The 25,150-nt window shown below is 46.1% G+C and overlaps 1 protein-coding gene across 8 annotated transcripts in view; it reads left to right on the top strand.

The window, feature by feature from the left end:
- EPB41L4B (erythrocyte membrane protein band 4.1 like 4B) overlaps positions 1 to 25,150 on the top strand; it is a gene marked incomplete at its 3' end in the record, with an annotated part of 141,397 nt that overhangs the window by 48,218 nt on the left and 68,029 nt on the right. For all 8 annotated transcript variants that reach the window (XM_081237152.1, XM_081237154.1, XM_081237151.1 and 5 more), the window contains exons 3-13: positions 4,799 to 4,841; positions 5,856 to 5,934; positions 7,868 to 7,912; positions 9,738 to 9,790; positions 14,942 to 15,062; positions 16,162 to 16,249; positions 16,408 to 16,496; positions 16,793 to 16,862; positions 16,963 to 17,132; positions 19,558 to 19,667; positions 21,913 to 21,943. In XM_081237152.1, coding sequence (XP_081093278.1) covers positions 4,799 to 4,841; positions 5,856 to 5,934; positions 7,868 to 7,912; positions 9,738 to 9,790; positions 14,942 to 15,062; positions 16,162 to 16,249; positions 16,408 to 16,496; positions 16,793 to 16,862; positions 16,963 to 17,132; positions 19,558 to 19,667; positions 21,913 to 21,943 — 899 coding nt within the window. The remainder of the gene's footprint in view (positions 1 to 4,798; positions 4,842 to 5,855; positions 5,935 to 7,867; positions 7,913 to 9,737; positions 9,791 to 14,941; positions 15,063 to 16,161; positions 16,250 to 16,407; positions 16,497 to 16,792; positions 16,863 to 16,962; positions 17,133 to 19,557; positions 19,668 to 21,912; positions 21,944 to 25,150) is intronic.

Raw genomic sequence — 25,150 nt, 5'->3', positions numbered from 1 at the left:
CACAATAAGCTCCAAAAGTGTTCATTCTCTTCTTTCTCTTTACATCCTTTGGATATGATTATCTCTCAGATTCCTTCCAGCTCTAATTTAAATGGAAACTAGACACTTTTTACAAGCCAAGAAAATCTAGAGGTACTAGAAAGCCAGTTACGAGTTCCATCACTCAAACGTGATGGCCCAGTGTTGTACAGGCAGAGTTTTTAGACCCAGACCCTCTTCAACCCCTGAGCTTCTCCTGGCCATTGTGATTCAAGTGCTTCTGTGTAGATTTTAGACAATTAACTTCTATAACCAGCCTTATGTATGTCCTAATTCTAGAACTGATGTACTATCAGAACAGATGGGCTTTGCCAGATCATCTCACATCTCGATTTATGGGAAGGGTTTTGCCAGATGGACTTGGATGAGAAATTCAGATCAGAACCACCTAATACCTGTTAGAGTGTTTGAGTTAAATGTCTTGCCTTTTGAACTCAGAAAGGCACCTGTCTGTTTCCAGTGACTGGTTTAAAGGTCTGTTAAGAGAGCTGGAGCCATTTGCCTTGGCCTCTGCCGACAGGCGGCCTGGCTGTACTTAGCCGAATGCAGGTGAACATCCAAGACAGGTCCTGCTGCTGCTGAATAGGGCTTCAAGCCAAGTATAGGATATAATTTATTAAATGCCACGTTGGGCCTGAGTGCCCCCAGCGTCTTCAAGTCCCAGGGTGGTCTTATGGGATTAAGCATGAGTGATCAGAGTCTGGTCAGCTCCTACAGCTAAGAAGAAAACTCGGGTCATTTTGAACTGGTTGGATACGAGATAGATTTTATCATCTCTTGTTTTAGGCTTGTGACTGGATTTCTTATCACCTCTGATGCAGATGAGCAAACCTGATCTGAACACCACGGGGTCAAGGAGCTCTTTAAATGGAGCTGTTTCTGATTCTTTTCCCGGCTTTGTGAGCCCCAGACTTTTCACAGGCCTCAATCCTGGCGGGTCCTGCTCTGGGCAGGGCTCTGTGGCTGGTGGCTAGGTGGGAAGGATGGATGGAGGCCAGCACTCATGGATAAGGGGGCTTCTTTTTTTTTAGATTTTTTTTTTTTGATGCGGACCATTTTTAAAGTCTTCATTGAATTTGTTACAATATTGCTTATGTTTTGGGGTTTTATTGGCCGCAAGGCATGTGGGATCTTATCTCCCCGACCAGGGATCGAACCCACACCCCTGCATTGGAAGGTGAAGTCTTAACCACCGGACCGCCAGGGAAGTTGCTGATAGGGGGGCTTCTTTAGCAGTGTGGTCAGAGGGAAAGGTGTCTGCTGTCCAGGAGGGGCATCTAGCCATGATCTGCCTGTCAGTTAACACGGGTTGTAGACGTCTGGCTAATAAACCCTGAAATTACTTGAGATTTCAGACAGCAATATTCAGAAGGGGTCGTGGATGTTTCAAGATCCCCAGGATCATTATTAGGACATATTCTTGGGTAGGAGAGGATGCAGGAAAACTTCAACACTAAACATTTGATGGGCACACTGGGAGCCTTTAAAAAACACTAACGATCTGAGATTCTGTTTAATGATCTTGGATGGGACCTGGGTATTTGTGATTGAAACACACAGCCAGGGTTGAAAACTATAGCTGAGGAAACGACACAGGTTGGGCCTGGATCAAGATCAGAGTTTGAGGGCTTCCCTGGTGGCGCAGTGGTTGAGAGTCCGCCTGCCGATGCAGGGGACGCGGGTTCGTGCCCCGGTCCGGGAGGATCCCACGTGCCGCGGAGCGGCTGGGCCCGTGAGCCATGGCCGCTGAGCCTGCGCGTCCGGAGCCTGTGCTCCGCAACGGGAGAGGCCACAACAGTGAGAGGCCCGCGTACCACAAAAAAAAAAAAAAAATTAGAGTTTGACAGTAGAGGGAGAGGAACAGTGGGCTGAAGTTTGTTCTATTCCAAATACAATAAGGAAACTTGAGAAGGGAAAGAGATGGGACAAGCTCCTTTAATCTCTGAGCCTCTGGGGCTAATAAGATTAGAAGACTGGTTGCAGGGAGAACTTTCCTTGCCTGCTAAGGATAAATTGATTTGAAAGTGAGGGGAAGAACAGGTTTAGCCAAGCCATTAGCATGATACTTACTTTGGCAGGAAAGTAAATATTATGTTTTTATCAAGTCTTTATGTGTCCTCCCAGGGGCTAAGGTCCAGCATTTCCAGCTTGCTTGAGGGCAGCAGTGAGACTTAGTTCTAATGATACAAATTGATCATCAGAAACTGCCCGATAGGCAAGTGATGAATGAAATGATGGAAGTTGGCAACCCAGCCCACCACCGTGAAAATAATATTCCCGTTCAAAGGAAAAAAACTATGCAGAAAATTAAAAAAGAAAAACAGTAGATGTCATTCCCAGTCCCACATTCAGAAATAACCTCTATAAATTCTTCTAGACATATGTTGATAGGAAATAATAATTTTCTATAAAGGGATCCTACCTGCCTTTTTTTTTCCATCTCACATTGTGCTGTGGATCTATGGCCACATCAATAAATATAGGCCTAAATCAGTTTTAAAGGCTGAATAGTATTTCATTATATGGAGGAGCCATTGTTTTAATCCATCTTTGTTGATGGACATTTAGGTCATTTTCCATTCAAAGCTATGAACAGTGAGATAAAGCATCCTGTCCACGAGGTTTGAGATAGGCATCGGGCTGTGGGGATCCGGTGCTTTGATCGCACGGTTGCCTAGCTGGGGAGTGGGGTTGACACAGCCCACGGTCTCCCATTGCACTGCTCCCAGCTTATGGTATTTTAATTCATTTCTTATTTGCTTCTGTGTTTCCTTATCCCCCTCCTCCCACACAGTCAGAGTGGGCTATTTGGTGAGGGGTAGAGTGCACTGTACTCACTTAGTCCCACCCTTTCTCATTATTAGAATGTGCAGAGTTTAGATTGCTTCTGAAAGTATCTTGGCCTCGGATTTTGAACAGCTAGTGAGAAACCTGCTGCGGGCTGTGTTGTTCCAACATCCTAACAGCGATGTTCCACGTGCATGGAATTTACATAAAGGGATGGGAAGGTCTCTATTTGCCTCATTTAAAAAATTATGTTGAACATTTATTTCTCAAGCATCTGATATGGGCCTGCTGGGTACAGGCTCTGTGTTTGGCACAGGAAACTCAGAGATGATTGAGTGCATGGTCCCTGCCCTTTGAGGCTCGTGTTCACCTGGAGGGGCTCACAGTTTCATGTTCCTAAATGTTGATTTCCATGGAAGTCAAGCTCCTGAGGTGCCTCAGGACTGTAGTATCAACAACTTGGATGATATAGAGGAACGTTTATATGAGGGAAATGGTTTTGCAGTTTCCTTGGATGGATAAGACTGAAGTGGTGTTTCTGGTGAAAACTAGGGGAAGTTGAAATGCCTTCATGGACCAGAGCAGAATTCTCTCAGGCAAATCCCCTCCTGTCTTTCCATCTTCAGTGCGGGTCATTTAAAGGGTCATGAATTTTGGTTTTAAATTTTAGAGTTTAGGGCAACAGTATGCCAGAACCTGTGTATGAGCAGAGATTTTCGACGGTGGGGCTTGTAGTCATTACTAGATTAACGGAGACTTGGTTGTAACTTGAGAAAACTCGGAAGGAAAAGGCAGTTGGTGGCTCCACTGACTAGAAGGGACTTTATAGATCAGTGAGGTAAAGGGTGTTAGGTTATTTTAGGCACCACTTTGGAAAGCTAACTCTCCCCAGGAGAAATGCTCTCAATGTGCATAAGCATAGGTATTTTTTCTTTTTTTTAATTGAAGTATAGTTTATTTATAATGTTGTGTTAGTTTCAGGTATACAGCAAAGTGATTCAGTTATATATATATATATTTTTTTCAGATTATTTTCCATTATAGGTTGTTACAAAATATTGAATATGGTTCCCTGTGCTATACAGTAAATCTTTGCTGCTTATCTAGTTTATGTATAGTAGTTTGCATCTGTAGTTTAATCCCAAACTCCTAATTTATCCCTCTCCCCTTCCCCCTTTGGTAACCATAAGTTTGTTTTCTACTTTTGTGAGTCTGTTTCCATTTTGTATATAGATTCATTTGTATTACTTTTTAGATTCCACATATAAATATCATGTAATATTTGTCTTTCTGCGACTTACTTCACTTAGTATGACAATCTCTAGGTCCATCCATGCTGCTGCAAATGGCAATATTTCATTCTTTTTTATGGCTGAATAATAGTCTGTTATACACACACAAACACACACACACACATCTTCTTAAACCAGTCATCTGTTGATGGGCACTTGGCTTGGCTATTATAAATAGTGCTGCTATGAACACTGAGGTGTGTGTATCTTTTCAAATTAATGTTTTCAGTCTTTTTGGATATATACCCAGGAGTAGAATTGCTGGATCAAATGGTTCTATTTTTCGTTTTTTAAGGGACCTCCATATTGTTCTCCACAGTGGCTGCTCCAATTTACATTCCCACCAGCAGTGTGTGAGGGTTCACTTTTCCCTTATCCTCTCCAGCATTTATTATTTGTAGACTTTTTGTTGATGCCCATTCTGACCCATGTGAGGTGATACCTTGTTGTGGTTTTGATTTGCATTTGTCTCATAGTTAGTGATGTTGAGCATCTTTTCATGTAGCACAGGTATTTTTATACCATTCCAAGCTGTTTGCAGATCCCCAGCCTAAGAGCTCATGATCTGGTACAATCCCTGGTTTTAATTACTAAGAGTTGTAGGGCAGGGTAACTCCAAGGGACTGTGTAATCTTACTGATGAACTATTCCTAAGAAAAAATTTGTTTTCTTTCTTTCAGCACTGGCTGGATCATTCCAAACCCATAAAAAAGCAGATGAAAAGTAAGTAAGCAGAATTTAATTTACTACCTTCTTTTATCAGAGAGTAAACTCCTTTGCCAATGTTTTGAGGTATTACATTTTCATTAGAACTTGGGAGCATTTTCAAATGGATTCAATTTTAAGGATGAATTTTAATTTCCTAAGGCTGGCTAAATATTAGAGTTTAAAATTTGAATAAGAGTTTTTAGTAGATGTTAAAAAACAGACTATGCCCTCATTTGAAATCAGACACTTCTCCCAATGAGGACTGATAAATATGCTGTTCAGAAACATGAGTTTATACCTGTGACATTCATTTTCTCATGAGTTATGAAGTAGATTCAGAGAATGGGAGAGCAGGAAGGATCTTTGACAGTCTGGTCCGGCTCTCTGATTTTATAGTTGTGGTAACCAGATTTCTTCAATGTGGTTTATGTATGAGTAATTTTTTTTAATTTAATACTTTTTTTTTTTTTTTTTTGCGGTACACGGGCCTCTCACTATTGTGGCCTCTCCCGTTGCGGAGCACAGGCTCCGGACACGCAGGCTCAGCAGCCATGGCTCATGGGCCTAGCCGCTCCGCAGCATGTGGGATCTTCCCGGACCGGGGCACGAACCCGCGTCCCCTGCATCGGCAGGCGTACTCTCAACCACTGCACCACCAGGGAAGCCCTACCATAGTATTTTTAGATTACAGAACACTTGACTGTTTATGTGTCACTTTCCTTTAGCCCACTTAGTATTTTGTTAAAAGTTAGTATCACTTTGGAGTATCTTGGCAATCGGGTGAAAGTAAAAGGTTAGCTCTTAGTAATTCATCTAAGGGTTTTTTTCCAGAATGAGATTACTAGCTAAACTATCTTTGTCAAAACTGAAGTCCATTTTCGTTTTCCAAGCTAGTATTGAAAACAACTTACTAGCTTTGTATGTTCCGTTGTTACCTCCCAGAGTCCGTGGTGGATATGTTAATAGATTTAACATGTTTTTCCTTTTGTCCATTCTGTGATCTTCAACCCTCCATCTCCAAATGCTTAGTTGGACCTGCTTATGCTTTGCACTTTCGAGTTAAATATTATTCTTCAGAACCGAACAACCTTCGTGAAGAGTTTACAAGGTAGGACAAGATGCAAAACAAGATCCTCCTACCCACCCACACCCCGTAGCACTTGCCTTACTTACAATCCATGGGTCTTCTAAACTGTGGGTTTGTTGCCTCTTTCATCTGCTGTCTTTATATTCTGAGCAACTGTTATTAGCACTTTGTGTGTGCTTATCTCTGTATTCTGTTGAAAATCCACACTTTGCTTGACTGGACCTTTTTCATAGTGAATCAAAATTTTAAAATTTATTTTCTTGTCACATTCCTATTTTGTTGGACCTTGGGTAAATTGGCTAGTTGGTCTATGGCACTTTAATTTTGTCTCAGATACAAAAAGAGAAGGCAAATATTAGAAGAGCATCTCTCCCTCCAAAATTGCCACCTTATTTTTTTAAGCAACTGCGAAATATTCCCTTGATTATTACAATATCAAAGTTGTTAGAATTCCATCATGGTACCTTTCCGCCCCACTGAATTTCTTTTATAGTGCACCTGCCCTTGCCTGTCTCTTAGACTTCAGAAATAGTGTCAAAGCAAAAGAGGCTTAAAGAACATTTTACGTGTGGACTTTCCCTCCAGCCACCCTTCTATCAGTGAGATTCTCTACTCAGCTTTCTGCTGCTTTTGATGTCCCCAGAATCTCCTTGTCATTGTCTGTAATGGACAGTTGTGGTGACATGTAAGCTTCTGGGTGATCCATTGTGGTGGCCACTGGCTTGGAGGTGACCCCCTAAGTAATAGTTTATAAAGACCGACTTTATCACCATGCCCCCCATGGGAGCAGCCTGGGGGCTTCTGCGGTTAGGTTTTCCTATAGGAATTGGAAGTTCTGGCCACGTCAGCATTGTGTCCTCCTTGATGTGGGTACTCAGTTTAATGGTGGTTGAGCACTTCTCAGAAGTAGTAACATTCTGGAATGTACTAGAACCTTCACCACCACCCACATGTCTGCGTCACCCACATTGTCCTATGTCCATTCCACAGAGAGTGACCGTGTACATTGTTTTCAAAGTTCAAACAAATTACATTATCCTAGTGTTTCTCTTTAGAGTCCTTTATGAAGTGTGCTGCTTCTAGCTGTCATCAAAGCCAGTGATTCTTAACCAGGGTTTGTGAATCAGAAACACTGGGGAGGCTTTTGAACAAATCAGATTCCTGGGGACCACTCTTGTGTGTAAGATTCTCATTCTGTAGGTATGGAGTGGAGCATGGGCAGCTTTGGTTTTTACAAAGCACTGTAAGTGGTTCTGATGCCCACATCCTCCTGGTAAAAAGAACACTTACTTAATCTTTTACTTCAGTGAACTGCACTTGTGTTATTTGCTGCCTTTCTCCCCATTTTCCATTACCCCTGTGACCAGCTGCCATCCAATTCCAGTATTTTTGTTTCCTGTGTGTGTGTGTGTCTGTGTGTGTGTCTGTGTGCACACATGTACTTTGTTTTTTCAAAGGCAGAGTCTGCAGTTAAACTGAATCAGAAAAAAAGCCTCCAGTGGTTGCTAACTACAGTCAGCTGTAAATTTTTTGATACAATCAGCTGCAGCCTTTCTGGAATCTGCTGGTGGGCCGGCTGAGGGCCCAACGCAGTGGCTCTACCCTGCCTGTTGGATTGGACACGTTGCATGCTGCGTGTGAGCCCTGCGTGCGTGTGCACGTGTGTGTGTGTCTCCTGGAGCCCCAAGGGCATGTGGAGGTGTCATTGGACTGTGCAGTGCTCCATGTTCCATCCCCCAAGTATCTTGCGAATTCCTACATGCGCTCACCTTCCTAGCTGGATTCTGGGATGCCTTCCTGGAGACAGGAGGAGATGCTTCCACCCAAGTTCTCATTTGATTTGGACTCCCTTTTTACAATGCAGAATTCCGGGCTGTGTGTGGGGTGGGATTTGCGATGGGAAGTTGGGGACTGGAAGAGTTACCCTCTGTTGACTTTTGTATATGTTTGTCAGGTACCTGTTTGTTTTACAACTCAGGCATGACATTCTTTCAGGAAAGTAAGTATGTTTTTGTTCTAACTCTTAACTCAGGATAGATCATAGTATATTTTCTAAATAGTTCACCGTGTGTGTTTTTTAACTCTTTACCCTTGTTCCCTTTTCAAAATTCAAAAAAAGTACACCAGGCATTGTAAAGTGAGTCTAATACTTGTATCACTTTCATCATCATCTTATTTCACGTGATTACTATATGGCTTGAAGCATTTCCAAGAGCATTTAATATCTTAAGTGATGTGTATCTGGGAATAATTCTCTCCCTGATCACATCACTGCCCCATTCATAACGGCTTTTGTCATATTTGCAAGCAAGATACATTATTAGTATGTATACACTGACAAGTATTTGGATCATCCAAAAGCCTCACTCATCACCATCTGCATTTAAGTAATGTAAAGAGGTTATGTTCTGATTCTAGTAGAAAGAGGTTTAGACATCTCATCTCATTTCCTTTTCCTCTCCTAAAAATGGTTTTTAAACACTAGGCCTCTGGCTATACAATGATTGTTGAGCACGAGAAGCACTGGCACTGAAATGGTTGGTTTCACAGGCAGTATGTATTTTAAGGATATGAGATTTCAGCAGTCATAACTTTTACAGTTGTGTCATTTTTCACCAGACATATTGACTATTTTTCTGTTACATGAACAACTAAGATATACTGAATCTAAAAAGCAATACCTGCTATTATTGACAAGAATACATTTTGATTTTGAATATAATCTGAAGGAGATTTAAAATGTGATTTCCGAATTTGGAAGCTGTCTGTAGAATATGTGCTATGAGAATCCTAGTGGAATGTACACTATAGAACAAGTAGATTGTACAGTGTATACATTTGCCTTATTCTACCATGCAATACAGATCTTCGATTGTGTGTGTATTTCTCTCTCTATCTCCATACTGTGCTTCTCATACTAAAAGCCTCTTAACTGGTGATTGTCTTTGGTCTGGAAAAATATTAATGGCGATGCCTTGCATTTGTACAGTACTTTGCAGTTGACGTGCACGTCAGCCTGATTAACTGAATTCATAGCAGAATAGTGTTCTGGCGGCCCCAGCGTTGCCTCTACCAGCTGGCCGTCTGTGGGCAGGACACTTGAACACTCAGTTCCTCATTTCTGAGGTGAGGATGGGGAGCACAGACAACACCCATCCTAGGGGTTGACGCACCTGATGCGTTGACCAAATTGGATAATATACATATATGAAAAGGCTTTGAAAACCATGAAGTGCTATACCAATGTATGTCATTATTATTTTTCTAACTAAATTTGTAATAGTAAATATGAATGAGATCCCTGGATTTGTAGTAATACACCTCTGTGGTGATGCCTTGGTTATTCGATTGCTTGAGTGTATCCAGCTGTCCTGGCAATCTTAGATATGGTTTCTGTTTATTTGTAACACTATGACCTCGTTTCAAGAAAGAGTGAAGGCAGCTTCAAAAGATGCATGTACTAGACCAAGATAAAATAAGTTTAAAAATAATACGGCAAAGGGAAGGCTTTCCATTCAGTTTCCCAGACTTCCCAGTTCTTGCCAGATTCAGTAAAATTGCCCACTCTACTCAGAGTTGAGAGGAACTATGCCTAGATGGGGTTATTTTACCATATGATGAGAACTGACTTTGGGAAATAGGGAGTGTAAGTCAGCTTGTTTGCATTTTTTAATGTAGACAGCAAAAATAGAAACCACCGAGAACAAAAATCATTATCTAAATATCACTACCTTCTGAGAAATGATGTTAGTGACATTTTGTATGGTTATGAATATTAAAGTTCGTATTTACAGTTAATTTCTTTTCTTTTTTTCCCTTCCAAGATTGAAATGCCCATATGAAACAGCTGTGGAGTTAGCTGCTCTCTGTCTCCAAGGTACATTATTCCTTAGTGGTAATTAGCATTTTAAAGTTGTTGCTTTTCATTTCAACAAATGAGGGTCTCCTGTGTACCAGGCACAGTACTCTGCTTTGGTCTCCGTCCCCAAGTAGCTTTCAGTCCCATGAGGACCTCGTGGCCGGATCACATACTCCTGTGTGTACGTACAGAGTACAGTGTGGTTCCTTCAGGAAGAGAGACCTGCAGGAGACTTGGAAGGTGGAGGCCTGTCGGGGGAACGGTAGATGGAGATGAACAGAGGAACCAAGGCACAAAGTAGAAAAGTGCGGAGAGGCACTAGCAGTTGATTGGTGTCAGAGGGCCAAGTTCAAAAACCTGGAGGGGCGGGTGACCTTGACCCCATTTAAAGCGCATGAACTTCGTGCTGTCAACATGGCGTCTTTGAAGGCTCTTGAGCGGGAGGCAGGCCTGGTCAGACGTGCATTTTAGAAAGGCCACAGTGGCTGTGATGGGGAGAAGGGATGGGGGCAAGACCAAGACTGGGGCTGGGGGTGAAGTGAGGAGGTGTAGCTGTAACAAACCGAAACTAAGGCTGGGGGTTAAACACACACCCCAAAATAGCATCAGCGGTACAAGGAGAAGGACCTGGTCATTAGGCTCAGTGTTGAGAGAGGAGACAGAGATGACTCACAGGCTGCTACCAAGGATGGGAGATGGTGACAGTGAATGGTTAGAAGAAAAGGTGGGCTCCAGTGGGGGGACATCTGTGTAGGGTCTCTTGGCTGAGAGGGGCCAGTGGGGCCTCTGGGAGCTTCTTGAGTCTGTATCTGGCTCACCAGACAGGTCAGGCTGGAAGCACTGACAGGGGAGAGTCATCAGCATGTGGGTGGGAATTGGACGGTAAGAGGGTTGCCTGTCTCTCAACGTTGACTGTTCCATCTGTCTGATGCACTGGTGGATTTTTAGTTTAACATGCACAAGAAACACTTGTTAAAGTTGCCAGCACTAATTAAAAGGATACTAACGTGTAACTGTATATGAGGAATTTCATCAGCACATCGGATAGACATATATTGTGGACTCGTTTATCAGAGCTTCTATGGGATAATGAATTATGATGTATTCATTTATAACTACTAAGTATTTTTGAGTGTCATAGTAAGACTTGGCTTCTGACTTTTGTATTTACCAAGTTTTAAAAGTTGATCTAAGTCTTTTCAAATTATAAAATCAGTACAGGCTTATTACAGAATATCAGGACAACAATCAGATGAGTAGAAGAACGTAACCTGCGGTCCTACCCACAGACAAGCAGAGTTTCTGTCTATGAGTTTGAGTTTTAAAAATGTAGTTCTGATCAGACTCATACACAAATTTTTTTGTGTGATTTTCTACTTGGTAATTTTAGTACATATATTCTGTCATGTTTGTACTTATAAAGAAGGTTTTTAATGACCAGGTTACTCCCATTCCCTGATACTTCCATTCCTTAGTCACCTTTACTGCTTATTTTTTTTCATTTATTTATGTATATATATATATTTTTTTCATCTTTATTGGAGTATAATTGCTTTACATTGTTTTGTTAGTTGCTGCTGTATAACAAAGTGAATCAGCTATATGTATACATGTATCCCTATATCCCCTCCCTCTTGCATCTCCCTCCCACCCTCCCTATCCCACCCCTCTAGGTGGTCACAGAGCACCGAGCTGATCTCCCTGTGCTATGTGGTTGCTTCCCACTAGCTATCTATTTTACATTTGGTAGTGTATATATGTCAATGCTATTCTTTCACTTCGTCCCAGCTTACCCTTCCACCCCCAACCCTGCCCCGTGTCCTCAAGTCCATTCTCTACGTCTGCATCTTTATTCCTGTCCTGCCCCTAGGTTCATCAGAACCATTTTTTTTTTAGATTCCATGTATATGCATTAGCATGCTGTATTTGTTTTTCCCTTTCTGACTTACTTCACTGTGTATGACAGACTCTAGGTCCATCTACCACTTTAGTGCTTATTATCTAGTGGGGACTTGGCATATAATAGGTGCTCAGTAAGTGCAGAATGAAGTTGAAGAGCCCCCCCACCCATGGACTTTGGCTGAAAGGCAGTCTGCCCATGTGGTCTGAAGGCACTTGTGTTGGAGGTAACCGTCTGCGCTAAATACAATGCTAAGTGCTTCACATCCATATTTTCCTAATACAGTGGTCCTTATGGTAAGTACCATAACCATGTGCAGTGGCTTGGGGAACTTGGAAATGGACTGTCCACTTGGACCAATCTGTATTTCACCAGCTTGCCTAGTTGCATCCACCCTAGAGTTTCTGAGCTGCCAGGAGGTCATACTGTCAGGCTTGGTGGCCCAGCAGTAGATGGCAGGGTGTAGTTAATGGGATGAAAGCATCCATGTCAGACCTGAGGCCGTCAGTCCACCTGAGAGGTTCTTCCTAAAGCCATTGGCACACGTCCTAAATGATTAGAGGACGATGAGGCACAGATGTCACCACCCTGCCTGCCCCCAAGTGATGAAGGCATCACCCAGCTCTAGGAGAACCATTTGCCTTGCCCTGCAGCCGAGGCAGGCAAGAATACCAGCTGTCATTTGAGCCCTTCTTGGAGAAATTACCTATCTGAGTTGGAACCACAACATTAGTGTAATTTAAGATGCAGTCATTATGTCAGGTACAAAGAAAAACTGAAGATGTAGACACGGAAATGGGGAAGTTTTTGTCACATTGTCTCTCCATGTCCCCTCCTCCCCCCAGCCCATCAGTAAATGCTTCTAGTTCAGCTGCAGAGAAGCCGGTTTGCCTTGGACTATGAAGATCGCTAGAGAACCTCTGTGGGTTTGCACAGTGAAAGTTTGTGTACTTCTTCCCATGCTTGAGCCTTGAATACGTGTCTTGCTGCAGTTGTCCTTGAATTGATGCCTCATGAGTTGTGATGCAGTGGCCCTGCTTGGAGGCTCTGCTCTTTAAGAAGTAATTTTATGGTTGATTTGGAAATTATTTCAGGCACAAAGAAGAAGAAGGGAGGAGAAGAATGGGATAGTCATTTGTTGTGTGTCCATGATCTTGTTTCATCTTTGTCAGTTTCCCTTTTGTGGATAAGGCATCAGAGACCCAGGACAGTTAAGTGACTTGCCCAGGTCACACAGGTAGTATATGGTCAAGTTGGGTGTCAAGCCCTCCTGCCTCTGAGCTGTTTCCACCACGCCCCACACCCTTCACAGCTGGGACCCTGGCTGCAGAGTTCAAAGACTGAGCAAAGTGTCCTCTTGCCGGCAGGTTCTTGGAAGGCAGACAACAAAGTGTCCCCCTTGCCTGATCTCGGGGGAACCTCGTCATTGACTTCTCGCTCCTGTGCTTGATGATGTCAGATGCACAGTTAATCCAGTCTTGTGCAGACACACCAGTAAACACAGGGCTCACTTTGGCCCATGGGTGCAGCATGGTTCATATCAAGGAGATATCTTCCCAGACTGCCCTTCTAGCCTTGCCAGGTCCCTAGCTTCAGGGTGACATCTTGGTCAGAGGTCAGTCGTGGCCCTCAGCCTTGGGAGCCCAGCCCTCACCTCTTCTGGGCAAATATGTCACGATCTTCATTTGTGACTTTGCCCAAGGCACCAAGCAGCTGCACATCCTGACCCAGACCACCTGGTGGCATTAGGGGTGCTGTCCAGTTGAGAGCTGCAGATGAGGGGCTGCAGTCAGGTGAGGGGACAGTCACTAGGTCCCCACCCTGTGTCAGACACCGTCTCCTGCAGTCCTCCCACCACCCCTCCGAGTATGGTATAGCTGCTTCCTCTGTGTGGACAGGAACATTTTAACCTCTTCTCCTGTGAGCCAACTGGAGTCCCTTTCCTGAAAGGTGGGCTCTGGGATTGGGGCTCAGAAGCCACTGGAAAGGGCTGCTGGGTTCATAGTGCGTTGCTGTCACTGGGGGTGTTTGGTCATTTGCTGGCTGGTCTGTGGGATGTCGTGTTAAGCCGTGATTCTCAACGTGTGTTCCCTGGGAACATACTGCATCAGCTGCGTCAGCATCCCTTGGGAACTTGTTAGAAATGCAAGTTTTCAGGCCTTATTCCAAACCTGTGGATTTAGAACCTCCGGGGATGGGGGCCAGCAACGTGTGTTCGAACGAGCCCTCCAGGCAATTTCGGTGCATTCGAAAACCGCTGTCGAAGATGAGTGCTTTTCAAAGTAATGTGTGCACCACCCTCCTGGGCACGTGGTGGGTTTGCTGCAGCAGGTCCAGGGTGGGGCCTGCGATTGTGCATGGTGAGCAGGCCCACGCTGCTGGTCTGCGGACCACACTTTGTGCAGCAAGGTATCAGAGGTAATTAGAGTTCATAGCAAACAAGGTATAGAGGAAACCCTGGAGGATTCCTTTTCCTTCTGGGGTCTGCCTCCTGCACTGCAAGGGTAGGGGGAGTGGAGAGAGTGGACTTTCTCATTCATGTCCTGGAGGAATGGGCCCTCTGTGTCCTCGGGCCCTGCATTCCCTGGGGCACTGGGCAAGAGCCAGCACCAAGCGGCAGCTTCGGGCCTTTTGCTGGGATCGCCCGCGTGGCTGCTGCTCCCTTCTGCACAGCCGGCTCCCTCCCAGCTTCTGCCTGAGTTGCCGCAGTTGCTCCCGTGGCCTTCTCACCCCCTCCACCCTCACTCCTCACTCCTTCCTTCTCCCTCCTCACTCCTTCCTTCTCCCTCCTGCCAGATTTTTTCTCCCTGATTCTGCCTGTACCGCATTCTTGATTGGTCCTCTCCAGCACTGCAGACTCTGGAGTGCTGTTCAGACCCACCCTTAACGAGAGCCTTGTTACATGGATGTTGCTGGGTGGGTCCCCATTCCCTGCAATTGCCTTTTATTGCAAATTCAGACACTACAATTTTGTGGGGGAAATGTAATCAGGGCCTCCCTGGGCCAGAGAAATAGTCGGGAGAGGGATAGTCATAACTGAGATGATGGTGTATGGCCTGGTGGGGAGCACATTGGAGTGATTTCATGGGGATTCTGCATGTACATGTGGGGACCGAGTGGGAGTTAAATCCTCCTGAAAGCGGGGAGTTGGTTATACATGAGGGGGTACCTGTGCTGTTTACAGTCAGGCCAAGTGCCTTTGGACCTGGTGCTGCAATAACCAAAAGCATTCACTGTCTCCTGTTTTCTCCCTTTTATGAAACCTGCAGCCGAGCTTGGGGAGTGCGAGCTTCCAGAACATACACCAGAGCTTGTGTCTGAGTTTCGGTTCATTCCAAATCAGACAGAAGCGATGGAATTTGATATCTTCCAGAGGTGGAAAGAGTGCAGGTACCTTGATGCTACCGTCTAACATTCTGATATATGCATTTGGTCATTTGTAAGCACTTGTCAGACTCTTCTATTGGATGGCAGAGGGGCTTTGTTGATGACTGTAAAATCGCAGCTCCAGCTCTTCACTTCTTTCTCTCCCGTGCTTCAGTCCTGTTTTTCAAAGGCCCACAGGACCTCTCTCTTTCCAGAGATGTACAGTAAAAGCCAAGCCATACTCCTGTTTCCTCCTCTGAAGTACAGGGCCTGGTCCTGATTTGCTCGTTGCATAGCCAGGGACGCCATGGCCATCCTGGCCTCCTAACCAAGGCAGAGGGGTGCTGCCTTGATCCACCCGGTCCCACACACCTGGGGCTCTGTCCATGGCCTGGACTGCTAGGGCAGACCCTTTAGAAATGTGTCCTGGGGTTCCTTACAGGGACACTCATGTCTGAGACCATGTGTTGTAGAGTTGTATTTCAGGACACGTGGTCACCACAGCTAAGTCCGGCCCTGCTACTTCTCTCTTGCTTTGTCCCTTTCCTCCCTTAGTCACCCTAGTCTAGCAGTTTTATGCCTGGATAACAGGGCCACCGCCTCTCCTCCCGCCCGGCCCATCTTCCCCAGACACTGCCTGTGCCCAGTCACTCTTGGACTCAGAAACCGAGCGTGGTTTCCCCTTGTCCCACAGCCATTCTGGCTCCTTTGCAGATGCAGGGTGACCGTCGCACATTCTCACACCCCACTGACACAACAACGTAGAAACGGGCGGGCGGGCGTGGAGTCTTGCCCCAGTCCCTGCCACACCCCACCCACGCTCCTCCCTGCACGAAGCCGCCGTGAGCAGCCAGCTGTGTATCCTTCCAGCCTTTCTCCTCCGCACACGCACGCACGAACCTACACACACACAGTCGTCTCCCTAAGCGTTCCTGTTATAAGCCCTGCCTTGTCCTCTTTCCGCTCAGTTAATAGTCTGTTCTTGGAGGTCGTGTCATGTTGATGTAAATCGGTAGCCCTCATCCCTTTAATTGCCCCAAGCACCCCTTCATGGGGCCGTGCCCTTCAGGCTTGTGTGGGTGTACGCGTTGCAGTTCACATGTGTCTCGTTGGTTTTTCTAAGGGGAAAGAGCCCTGCCCAGGCGGAACTCTCCTATCTGAATAAAGCGAAGTGGCTGGAAATGTATGGGGTAGACATGCACGTTGTCAGGGTAAGAACCGTGTGCGTTTAAGTAATTGGTTTTCCCGGTGACTGAAAAACGTGTAAACAATGTGCAAACAAAGTAATGCGGTGAGGAAACTGTTTTGCATTCTGCTCTGTGACGACCTGTTAGAACCCTCTACCGACTGTGCCTTCGTTTATTTGTAGGGAAGAGATGGCTGTGAATATTCTCTTGGACTGACCCCGACAGGCATTTTAATCTTTGAAGGAGCTAACAAAATAGGCTTGTTCTTTTGGTAATTTAGTTTTGTCCTATATTAAAAATGTCTTTTCCTATTTTGTGGTGGAATTATATGTGATGGGTGATGATCGAGGGATATTTGCAACACCCAGATTCATTTTTAAAACACACGTATTCTTGCATTTGTGGGTGTCTGACAAATGGCAGTGGCGCTTCTGGATAATCACACTTAACATGAATGAGTGATTCCTTGAGCAAATCTGAGCTTAAACGGTAGAAAGGAAACGGTGGTGTGATGGGTAGACAGCGCTGCTGCAGACTGTGCTTTGAAAATGCTTTCTCTCTGGCCAGGCCAAAAATTACCAAAATGGATTTTAAAAAGAGCAAATTGACGCTGGTGGTGGTGGAGGACGATGACCAGGTAAGCCTTGCCTCCGTTCCTCCGCCTTGCTGTGAGTGAGTCATCCTGAGTCAGTGTTACAAATCCCCGCTCACCGGGACCCCCGTGCTTCACCTCCGAGGGCCGGGAACAGGAGCATACGTTCGTGTTCCGCCTGGACAGCGCCCGGACCTGCAAGCATCTGTGGAAGTGCGCCGTGGAGCACCACGCCTTCTTCCGGCTGCGGACGCCGGGAAACAGCAAGTCCAACAGATCAGACTTTATCAGACTGGGCTCTCGCTTCAGGTTCAGGTAGGCACCGTTTTTACAACACGGTCACGTGTCTTGTAGGAGGGCAGCCGTGATGTTTTGGTGAAAGGAGCAGTGGACCTGCATCTGGAGGCTTGGGTTGGACGTCCTGCCCCTGCTTCTTTCTTAGCATCTGACCTTTCGTGGAGTCGCCAGAGCTCTTCTAGCCTCCGCATCCTCATCGATCAGATGAAGCTAATAATCACAAAATTATTAACAGCTGACATTTAGCTGGAACTGTGCTGTCTAATACAGTAGATGCGAGCTACATGTGGCTATCTAAATTAATTCATGTTCAGAGCATTTAAAAATGTGGCTCCTTGGTCTCTCTAACCATGCTTCAGGTGCCTGGTACAAGTGAGATGGGTGGCTGCCACATTGGGCCGTGCTGATGTAGAACACGAGCGTCGTTTTGGAAAGCTCTGTCGACCACACTGCACTAGAGCTTCTCATGTACCAACTCGTAATCCTCCCCATGGCCTTAATGAGATGGGTCCTCAGATTATACCCATTGTACAAATAAGGGAACTAGGTCTGGGGGTGGGGTTTATAATCTGCCCGAAGTCACAGCCAGTCAGTGGTAGAGCTGAGATTCAACCCCAGGCAGTCTGGGTCTTATGTCTTATATTTTAACCACTACTGTATCACCTGTCACATGCCAACATCAAGAAATTTGGTGACAAGAATGAGAGCAGATGTCACCGTGTGTGTGTGTGACCCAGGCTGGGCTCAGGAATATTTGAATCTGGAAAGACCCTGAAGAAAGAGAGGTTTATTCTGATATATTTCTACTTACATTTCTAAGACCATGTCTCTCAAAGTGCATGAGAACTCCCTGGGTGTTTTTTTTTGTTTTTTTTTTTTAAATATCCCTGTGGTTTTAATTTTCTTTCCTTGGTTACTACTGATGAGCACTTTTTTTTTTTTTTTTTTTTTAATGTTGAGCCTTCTTTCCATTTATTTATTTATTTATTTATTTTTGCCTGGGTTGGGTCTTCGTTTCTATGTGAGGGCTTTCTCTAGTTGTGGCAAGCAGGGGCCGCTCTTCATCGCGGTGCGCGGGCCTCTCACTGTCATGGCCTCTCTTGTTGCGGAGCACAGGCTCCAAATGCACAGGCTCAGTAGTTGTGGCTCACGGGCCTAGTTGCTCTGCGGCATGTGGGATCTTCCCAGACCAGGGCTCAAACCCGTGTCCCCTGCATTAGCAGGCAGATTCTCAACCACTGCGCCACCAGGGAAGCCCCCTGGGTGTTTTTTTAAAATGAGGATTTAGGACCTCATCTAAGGCCCTTGTAATCAGAATCTATGGGGACTCACGTGTGGCTGTATGAATAAGGCCTGGGAATGTGCATTTTAAATGCACTCCCAGGGTCGATTCCTGAGGCATGTTTACAGATCTGAGAATTGCTGTTACAAGATCTAAAACTTCACATGCTTTCATAACCTCTTCTCACACATGGCATGTCCTTGAACTCTATTTAAGATGCCAAACGATTTGTTCATTTCAAATTTTTCTGCTGTGCACGGAAATGTCTGTGCACTTGTGTTTAAAGAATCGCTTGGTTTGAATGTATTTTTAAATGCTGCAGAGGGGAGTGGGGGGGGGACCAAGTCCTTTTTGAGAAAGAATCGACTCATGGGTCCTGCGAAGGAAGGATGGAAGGAAGGTGTCATAACTGCGAAGCCTGGCAGAGACGTTGCACGGTGTGCTGAAGTCTGCTGTGCTCCAAGTGAGCAGGGCTGGACTGTTGAGGTTGCCCAGGCGGGGTTTCCATCCTGGCAGGACACTTCCGTGGGACTTGGTCCAGCCCAGCGTGAGAAGGAAGGGAGTTTGGAGATGAGTTTGCCCCTTGGAGGCAGTTAAAGCAGGTGGCAAGTGGCTCCTTCCATGTGATAAATCATAAGCCGAGGGTGGTTGGAACGAGGCAGTGATAGATCAGACAAAGATAGCATTGCCTCCTGGAAGCTGTAGCTGGACGTTGGGTTGATGGAAAGCCTTGGTGAAAGCAGCAGTGTTTTTCTTGGCATAGCAAGGAAAGCCAAGGTTTAGTTAAGTGGTCACTGATAACAGCCTTTTAAAAGTTAAATGTCTACCTAATATGTTTTAGGAAAGGTATTTTATGTGTGAATCAGTGTTCTCTTAGTCAAATATTCCAAGTACTCAGACCTGCTTGGTTTGTGCAGTCAAGTGGCTGGTACCTAAATTGCAGGTTTTGTCCTTTGGCGGAAATATAATACAGCCTGGATTTGGCAACAGTGATTTTATTTTCAAACGGAAGGCTAAATTTAGTGTGTGTCTTTACCAAACGAGTTTGAGATAAGTTGAAATTTACATTGGAGCTCTTGGAAATAAAAGTTCACTTCCAAATACGTATAATGTACTGACATTCTGATATTGGTAGCATGCAGTGAAATGTTTGCTTTCCAGTGGCCGGACGGAATACCAGGCTACACATGGCGCCAGGTTACGAAGAACCAGCACGTTCGAGAGGAAGCCTAGTAAACGCTATCCGTCCCGGAGACATTCGACATTCAAAGGTGGTGTGCTTTTCATTCTGTCTTGGAATTTTACACCATGGTTCAGTTGGTTAATAAGCCCCAAGGAGTTTGGCGAAGCAGTTTGTGAAGGAACTGTCTGCTGTTCTCTGTCATTCTGAAGCTTTTGACAAAACCCCAGTGGGATTCTCTTGGTGGGAATCAGGCTACTCTCACCATCCAGCTGTCTTTAGTCTTTCCCATTGGATGTGTTCATTTCCTTCTCCCCCTTTTCCATGTTTCTTTTCTTGTATCTCTTTGCTTCTGTTGGACCTGGGACCTTAGGGATATCATAGGTAAACATGTTTCTTGCCCGTGGAAGATGATGACATGTCTCGGAGGGAAGAAGAGTCCCTTCTCTCCTCCATCTTCCAGTTTCAATTGGGGACATCAGTCTCGCGCTAACCAGAATTCTGACCACTTAAGAGCAGAACCAGAACTAATTAAAGACTAGACTCGGGGCCCACAGTCAATCCAAGCACACTGTGCCCTTGAATTTAGCTAGGCCCCAGGATGCTTGCCCTCTCCACCCCCCCTTTTCCGAACTCCCCAAGCTTTGTCTGTCATTTACTACTGTGGCCTCACACCTGCATGAGGCCTGGTACCCAGTTACAGGTTCAGTCAGCAAATGAGCAAGCCAGGCTCATTTCTATTTAAACCCGGCCGCCAGATCCCATTTCCTAGCTCTCCTTTGTCCACACTTGATTGCTTCTCCATTCAGGACTATCTTGTTCTTTTTTTTTTTTTTTTTTTTTGCGGTACGCAGGCCTCTCACTGTTGTGGCCTCTCCCATTGCGGAGCACAGGCTCCGGACGCTCAGTCTCAGCGGCCATGGCTCATGGGCCCAGCCGTTCCACGGCATGTGGGATCCTCCCAGACCAGGGCACGAATCCGTGTCCCCTGCATCGGCAAGCGGACTCTCAACCACTGCGCCACCAGGGAAGCCCTATCTTGTTCTTTTATAGCAGGACCTCTGCATCTCCCCACCCCACTCTTGTTCCCTCCCATATATCATTGTACTGGCCATTTCATATGTTTTTCTTGTATAACTCAGGACTTAGTGGGCCTCTGTGGGACCTGGCACCTGTGCTTTCCCATCTAGAATCTTTAACCTTGTGTTCCCCACTGTTTCCTTCCCTTTTGAACCAACGGTACAATAGCGTGGCAGCCAGAAACTCTCCAAAGCCATTCTTGGCTGCTTTCATGGGGAAAAAATTGCCCAGAGCCCAAGGAATGTGGCTTCACTTTCAAGAAAGACCAGAGGTTGAGAGGGTGGGGCTGTGTCCAGGGAGGGTGACAGGTCCGTGAAGGGTGATTGATTGCAGGAACTGGGAGTGATGAGTGATGGGGTGGGGCCGGGTGGGGGGGCGATGAGAAAGCTGTCTGTCCCAAGGGCTGTGTTCACCTCCCTGGTGAGCATTATTATGCTTGTGCACGTAGCCAGTTGGGTCAAAGTTGCCCAGAAACACCCCGGTCGAAGGAAGAACTTTCTGGTAGGGCCATCCAAAGATAGTACCCCCTCTTTACAGAGTGAGCGCCCAGTCCCTGGAGGTGTACAGGCACAAAGGGAAAGGCACCGCGGTGTGGCTGCTGCAGAGGGGAGGGTGCTTGATGCCACGAGGTGGCCTTAGAGCTCTTCCAGACTCCAGGTTCCGTGCTTCTCCTCCACTTCCCTTCCTGGTCTTCATCCTCTTTCCCTCCTTTATTTTACTGACATTTTCTCCAGCCAGAGTTCTAGCATCTTTGTGAAACCGTTAATGATTTTCCATGCTCCATTTTTCAAAAAACGAAGTGGTGTCTAGGTACACAAGCTCTACCTCTGTCCATGGCCCCTTCCGCAGACTCACACCCCGAACCCAGTCGGAGGTGTCTGCCCCGAGCCCCCTGCACAGGTTACTGCTTGTATTTCAGCCTGTCTTCGATCTTTCACGCCTCTGTCTCTGTCTGTGTCAAGACTGTGAGCTCCTTGAGAGCAGGGACTGTCTGTCTCTGCCTCCTAGGACTCCTGGTCCTGGGAACTAGCTCAGTGAGCATGTTCTGAGTGAATTGGAGGGTGGGGCACAGCGGGAGGTGATTTACTTTTCCTCCAGAAAGGAGAGGTAGCCAAGATGAAGATTCTGCCTCCTGGGGTTGGGACCGCTCTGAGATCACAGGAATCTCTTCCCTGATCATTGGTAACAAGTGGTAAAAATGGTAAAAATTGGTAAAGCTCTCTAAGATGTCATACTTTTCTGTTTTTCCTTTAAAGCAAGCAACCCGATGATAGCAGCTCAGTTCTGGTAAGTGCCCCCAGAGTCCGGGTATGGCTCTGCTCTCGAATTACTGTATTTGTTTGCAATGTTGACTTTTTCCTTAATACAGTTAAATCACAGAGTGAAGCACTGATGGTTTCCTCTCCACCCCCTTTTGCTGCTGCCTGGCTATACCGTCTGCCTGGCTTTCAATAAGTACACAGTAGAATGTTCCAAGACAGTTTGTTTTTTTGGAAAACACAGATGCTTTGTTTGAGTGGCTTTGTGCTTTGTGTATTGTAACAGTGAGTGATAAAGGTGATAGGAATGTGTATGGCACAGTGTGCTAACGGCACTGCAGGCAGTGATGGGAAAGAAAGGCCGTTCTCTTGAGCAAAAGCTCCCCGAGAACAAAAACTGGATCTGCTCAGTGACGTGCGGGTTTCATGTCATACAATGTAGAAGACCTTTATCAACACCCAGTGAACTTCCTGTAGGAAGAGAACTTGTCACAAGGCTGAAACCCTAGCACCGGTGTCCACAAACTTTTTCTGTAAAGTGCCTGGTCGTAAATATTTTAGACATCACAGGCTCTGCTGTCCCTCTCAGGACCGTTCCACCCTGCCCCCCGGAGCATGAAAGCAGCATAGACAGTATGTAAATGAACGACTCCAGCGTGTTCTGATTAAACTTTACTCACAAAAGCAGGTGGGCCAGATTCGGCCCATGGGGCGTGGTTGGCCGCCCCCTTCTCCAGCACAGGTGGCCTTGATCTTTCCTGTACATTGGAATCACCTGCTGAGCTTTGAAACCCTCAGCCAGGCCACACCCCAGGCTAATCGAATCAGTCTCCGGGTGAGGACCTGGACATACGTGGTTTTAAAGCTCCCAGGTGAGTCTCGTGTGCTGCCCAAGAGGACACTGTCCCACCTGGTGTGTACTTCTCTTTCTCTCCCTGAAACAGTTGTTTTCTTATGTGAGTTTCGACCTCAGTGGACAGCTGTCATGCTAGAGAATCACAGACTGTGTAATTGTTTCGGCCCTTGTGTCCAAGCTCCAGCCTCTGGTAGCCCCATCTGGTTAGTCTCTGGTCATCCCAGGCACAGGTCTCAGGCTACTGGCGAGGGTGGTCTTTGAGGTCAGCATATCTTGGTGTGCCGTACGCCCTGGGCAGTTGGTAGAGTGCGGTGTGTGGAGGAGTGTGTTAGTGATCAGGGATCAGGAGGCCTCCCGCCCAGCCCTGGCATTTCTCTTAACTCAGCTCTGGGGCGGCCTTTTTCTCATCTGAAAACAAAGAGGTTGGGCTAGATCAAGTGTTTTTCGAAATTTTTTAGCTTTTGATTTTGGCCCACTAGGAGAAACCTGCCATGGAAGCCCAGTACAGAGAACAGACCAAAGCGGGACTGCTCTGGGTGACACCGAGCAGGGAGGGGAGGGCAGGGCTGGCACCTGCTGCTCACCCACCCCCCACATCCCACAGGCAGCCCCAAGACACCTCCAAGGGCCCCAAGGTTCTGGAGAATGTAGCTGGCCGTTGTGTCACAGCTGGAAACTCGGCCTGGCACTCTGATTGCAGACGCTGCTTGCAGTGCCATTCGGCTGGGCCTCAGATGTCTGGCTCTTCTGTCTGGGTTCAGTTCTCAGCATCTCACGAAGGGCTCCAGGGTCCTGTTGAACTGCTGTGCATCAGGCCTGGACCCCTGAGGATGGGAGGAGGTGGCAGGGATCCTGCATGGGTTAGTTTTAGGCCTGCAAGCTTGCCCTGTTTCCAGGATCCCTATGGCGGGTAGTATGCTGAAAGTATGCCTGTCAGCATGTCTTGTTTTTAATTCTCAGGGGCTTGTGAGTTACATTTCTTTCCTTTGCTCTCTAAGGAAGTGATTGTTTTGCTTGTTTGTTTTTCCCTCATAAAATTACATTTTCCTCTTAGCGTCTAGTAGAGATTATATATATTGAGAACCAAAATAAACTAAAAACCCAAATCTCCACCACACACACAAAAAAAACACCCAGTAAATATACCCTTTAGGAACAAATGAGCTAATAACCACTGTTCACAGCTCTTCAGTTGCTCTTCATAGCCTGTGGGATCCTGGGGGTGGGGAGGATTTCTATGGGAGCCGGGGATGAAACTGTGCTCTGGGCGCAGAGGTGATGCCAGGAAAATAGCACCTTGCAGAACACTTAGCCCTCCTGGTGAAATGCAGCCGGGGGTGAATCTGGCCCAGAGCCTGGCTCTGTGCACTGGCCCTCTATGAAAACTGGAACACAGGGTTATTTAGACCCTAAGCAAGACTCATAACAATGAAATGTTTTCCTCTCATTGCTGGAGGAGCAGTAAACCTTGATTTTGAACACGCCACCCTAGCAGCCTAGCCCGATGATGGTGCTGGGTTGGTCTGTGGTTTTTCTGGCAGATGCCGAGCTTGCATATTAAATACATTGTGTTTTGCACCAACCGTCTCCACCCATACTTTTGACCAGAGTAGTTATACTTCAGATTCCATCAAAATAGGATCATGCATGAGGAGCCTGGAACCTTTCCACAGGTTCTCAGAGAGCCAGCGTGGCTTGGCGGAAAGGATACTGGCCTAGGGGTTTTGCAAATGTCAATTCCGGTCACGGTGCGGCCATGGACTAGCTAGCAAGTGTCCTAACATCTCTGTTAGGCAACAGTTCCTTTATCTGTAAAATGAGGTGGTAACATTTATTGACCTCATAGCCTTGTTGTGTGGATTAAATAATAACAGATGTGAAGTTCCCAGTACAGAACCTTATGTGGAATGAACATTCCAGAGTGGTGGCCACATCATGGCAGCATTGTTGAGAGCAGTGGGACCCACAGTGGTGTATGCTCAGAAGTGGCTTGTGGCCCTCCCTTGAGCTGGAGAAAGCCCTGGACATCACTGGAGCTGCCCGGTACCATGGGCCACCCAGCAGTGCCGGGGCAGGCCTGGAATGGGAGCTAAAATTATTTAGTTTGCCCAACTGAAGGGACCTCCTTTTTGCCACCAAAATATAACATTATAAGCACGGGTCTGGAATATGACCTACATATTTCTATTTGTGAGCTCTAAAGTGACGAATGAGAGCTGCTGTTTGGTTTCCCCAATTATATGTTCATTTAAGCTGCTAGTAACCAAAAAAATAGTATTCTGTAAAAGTTGCTAACAGAGTAGCTAGCACCTAGGATTAGTTTACAACTGTTAAATAAATCAGTAATAATGCCACTTTACAACCTGTTATATTACAATA

The sequence above is a fragment of the Mesoplodon bidens genome, assembly GCF_964165515.1.
Source record: "Mesoplodon bidens genome assembly, chromosome: 6".
In the NCBI taxonomy this organism is placed as follows: Eukaryota; Metazoa; Chordata; class Mammalia; order Artiodactyla; family Ziphiidae; genus Mesoplodon; species Mesoplodon bidens.
This window is presented reverse-complemented; position numbering and strand designations above follow the sequence as displayed.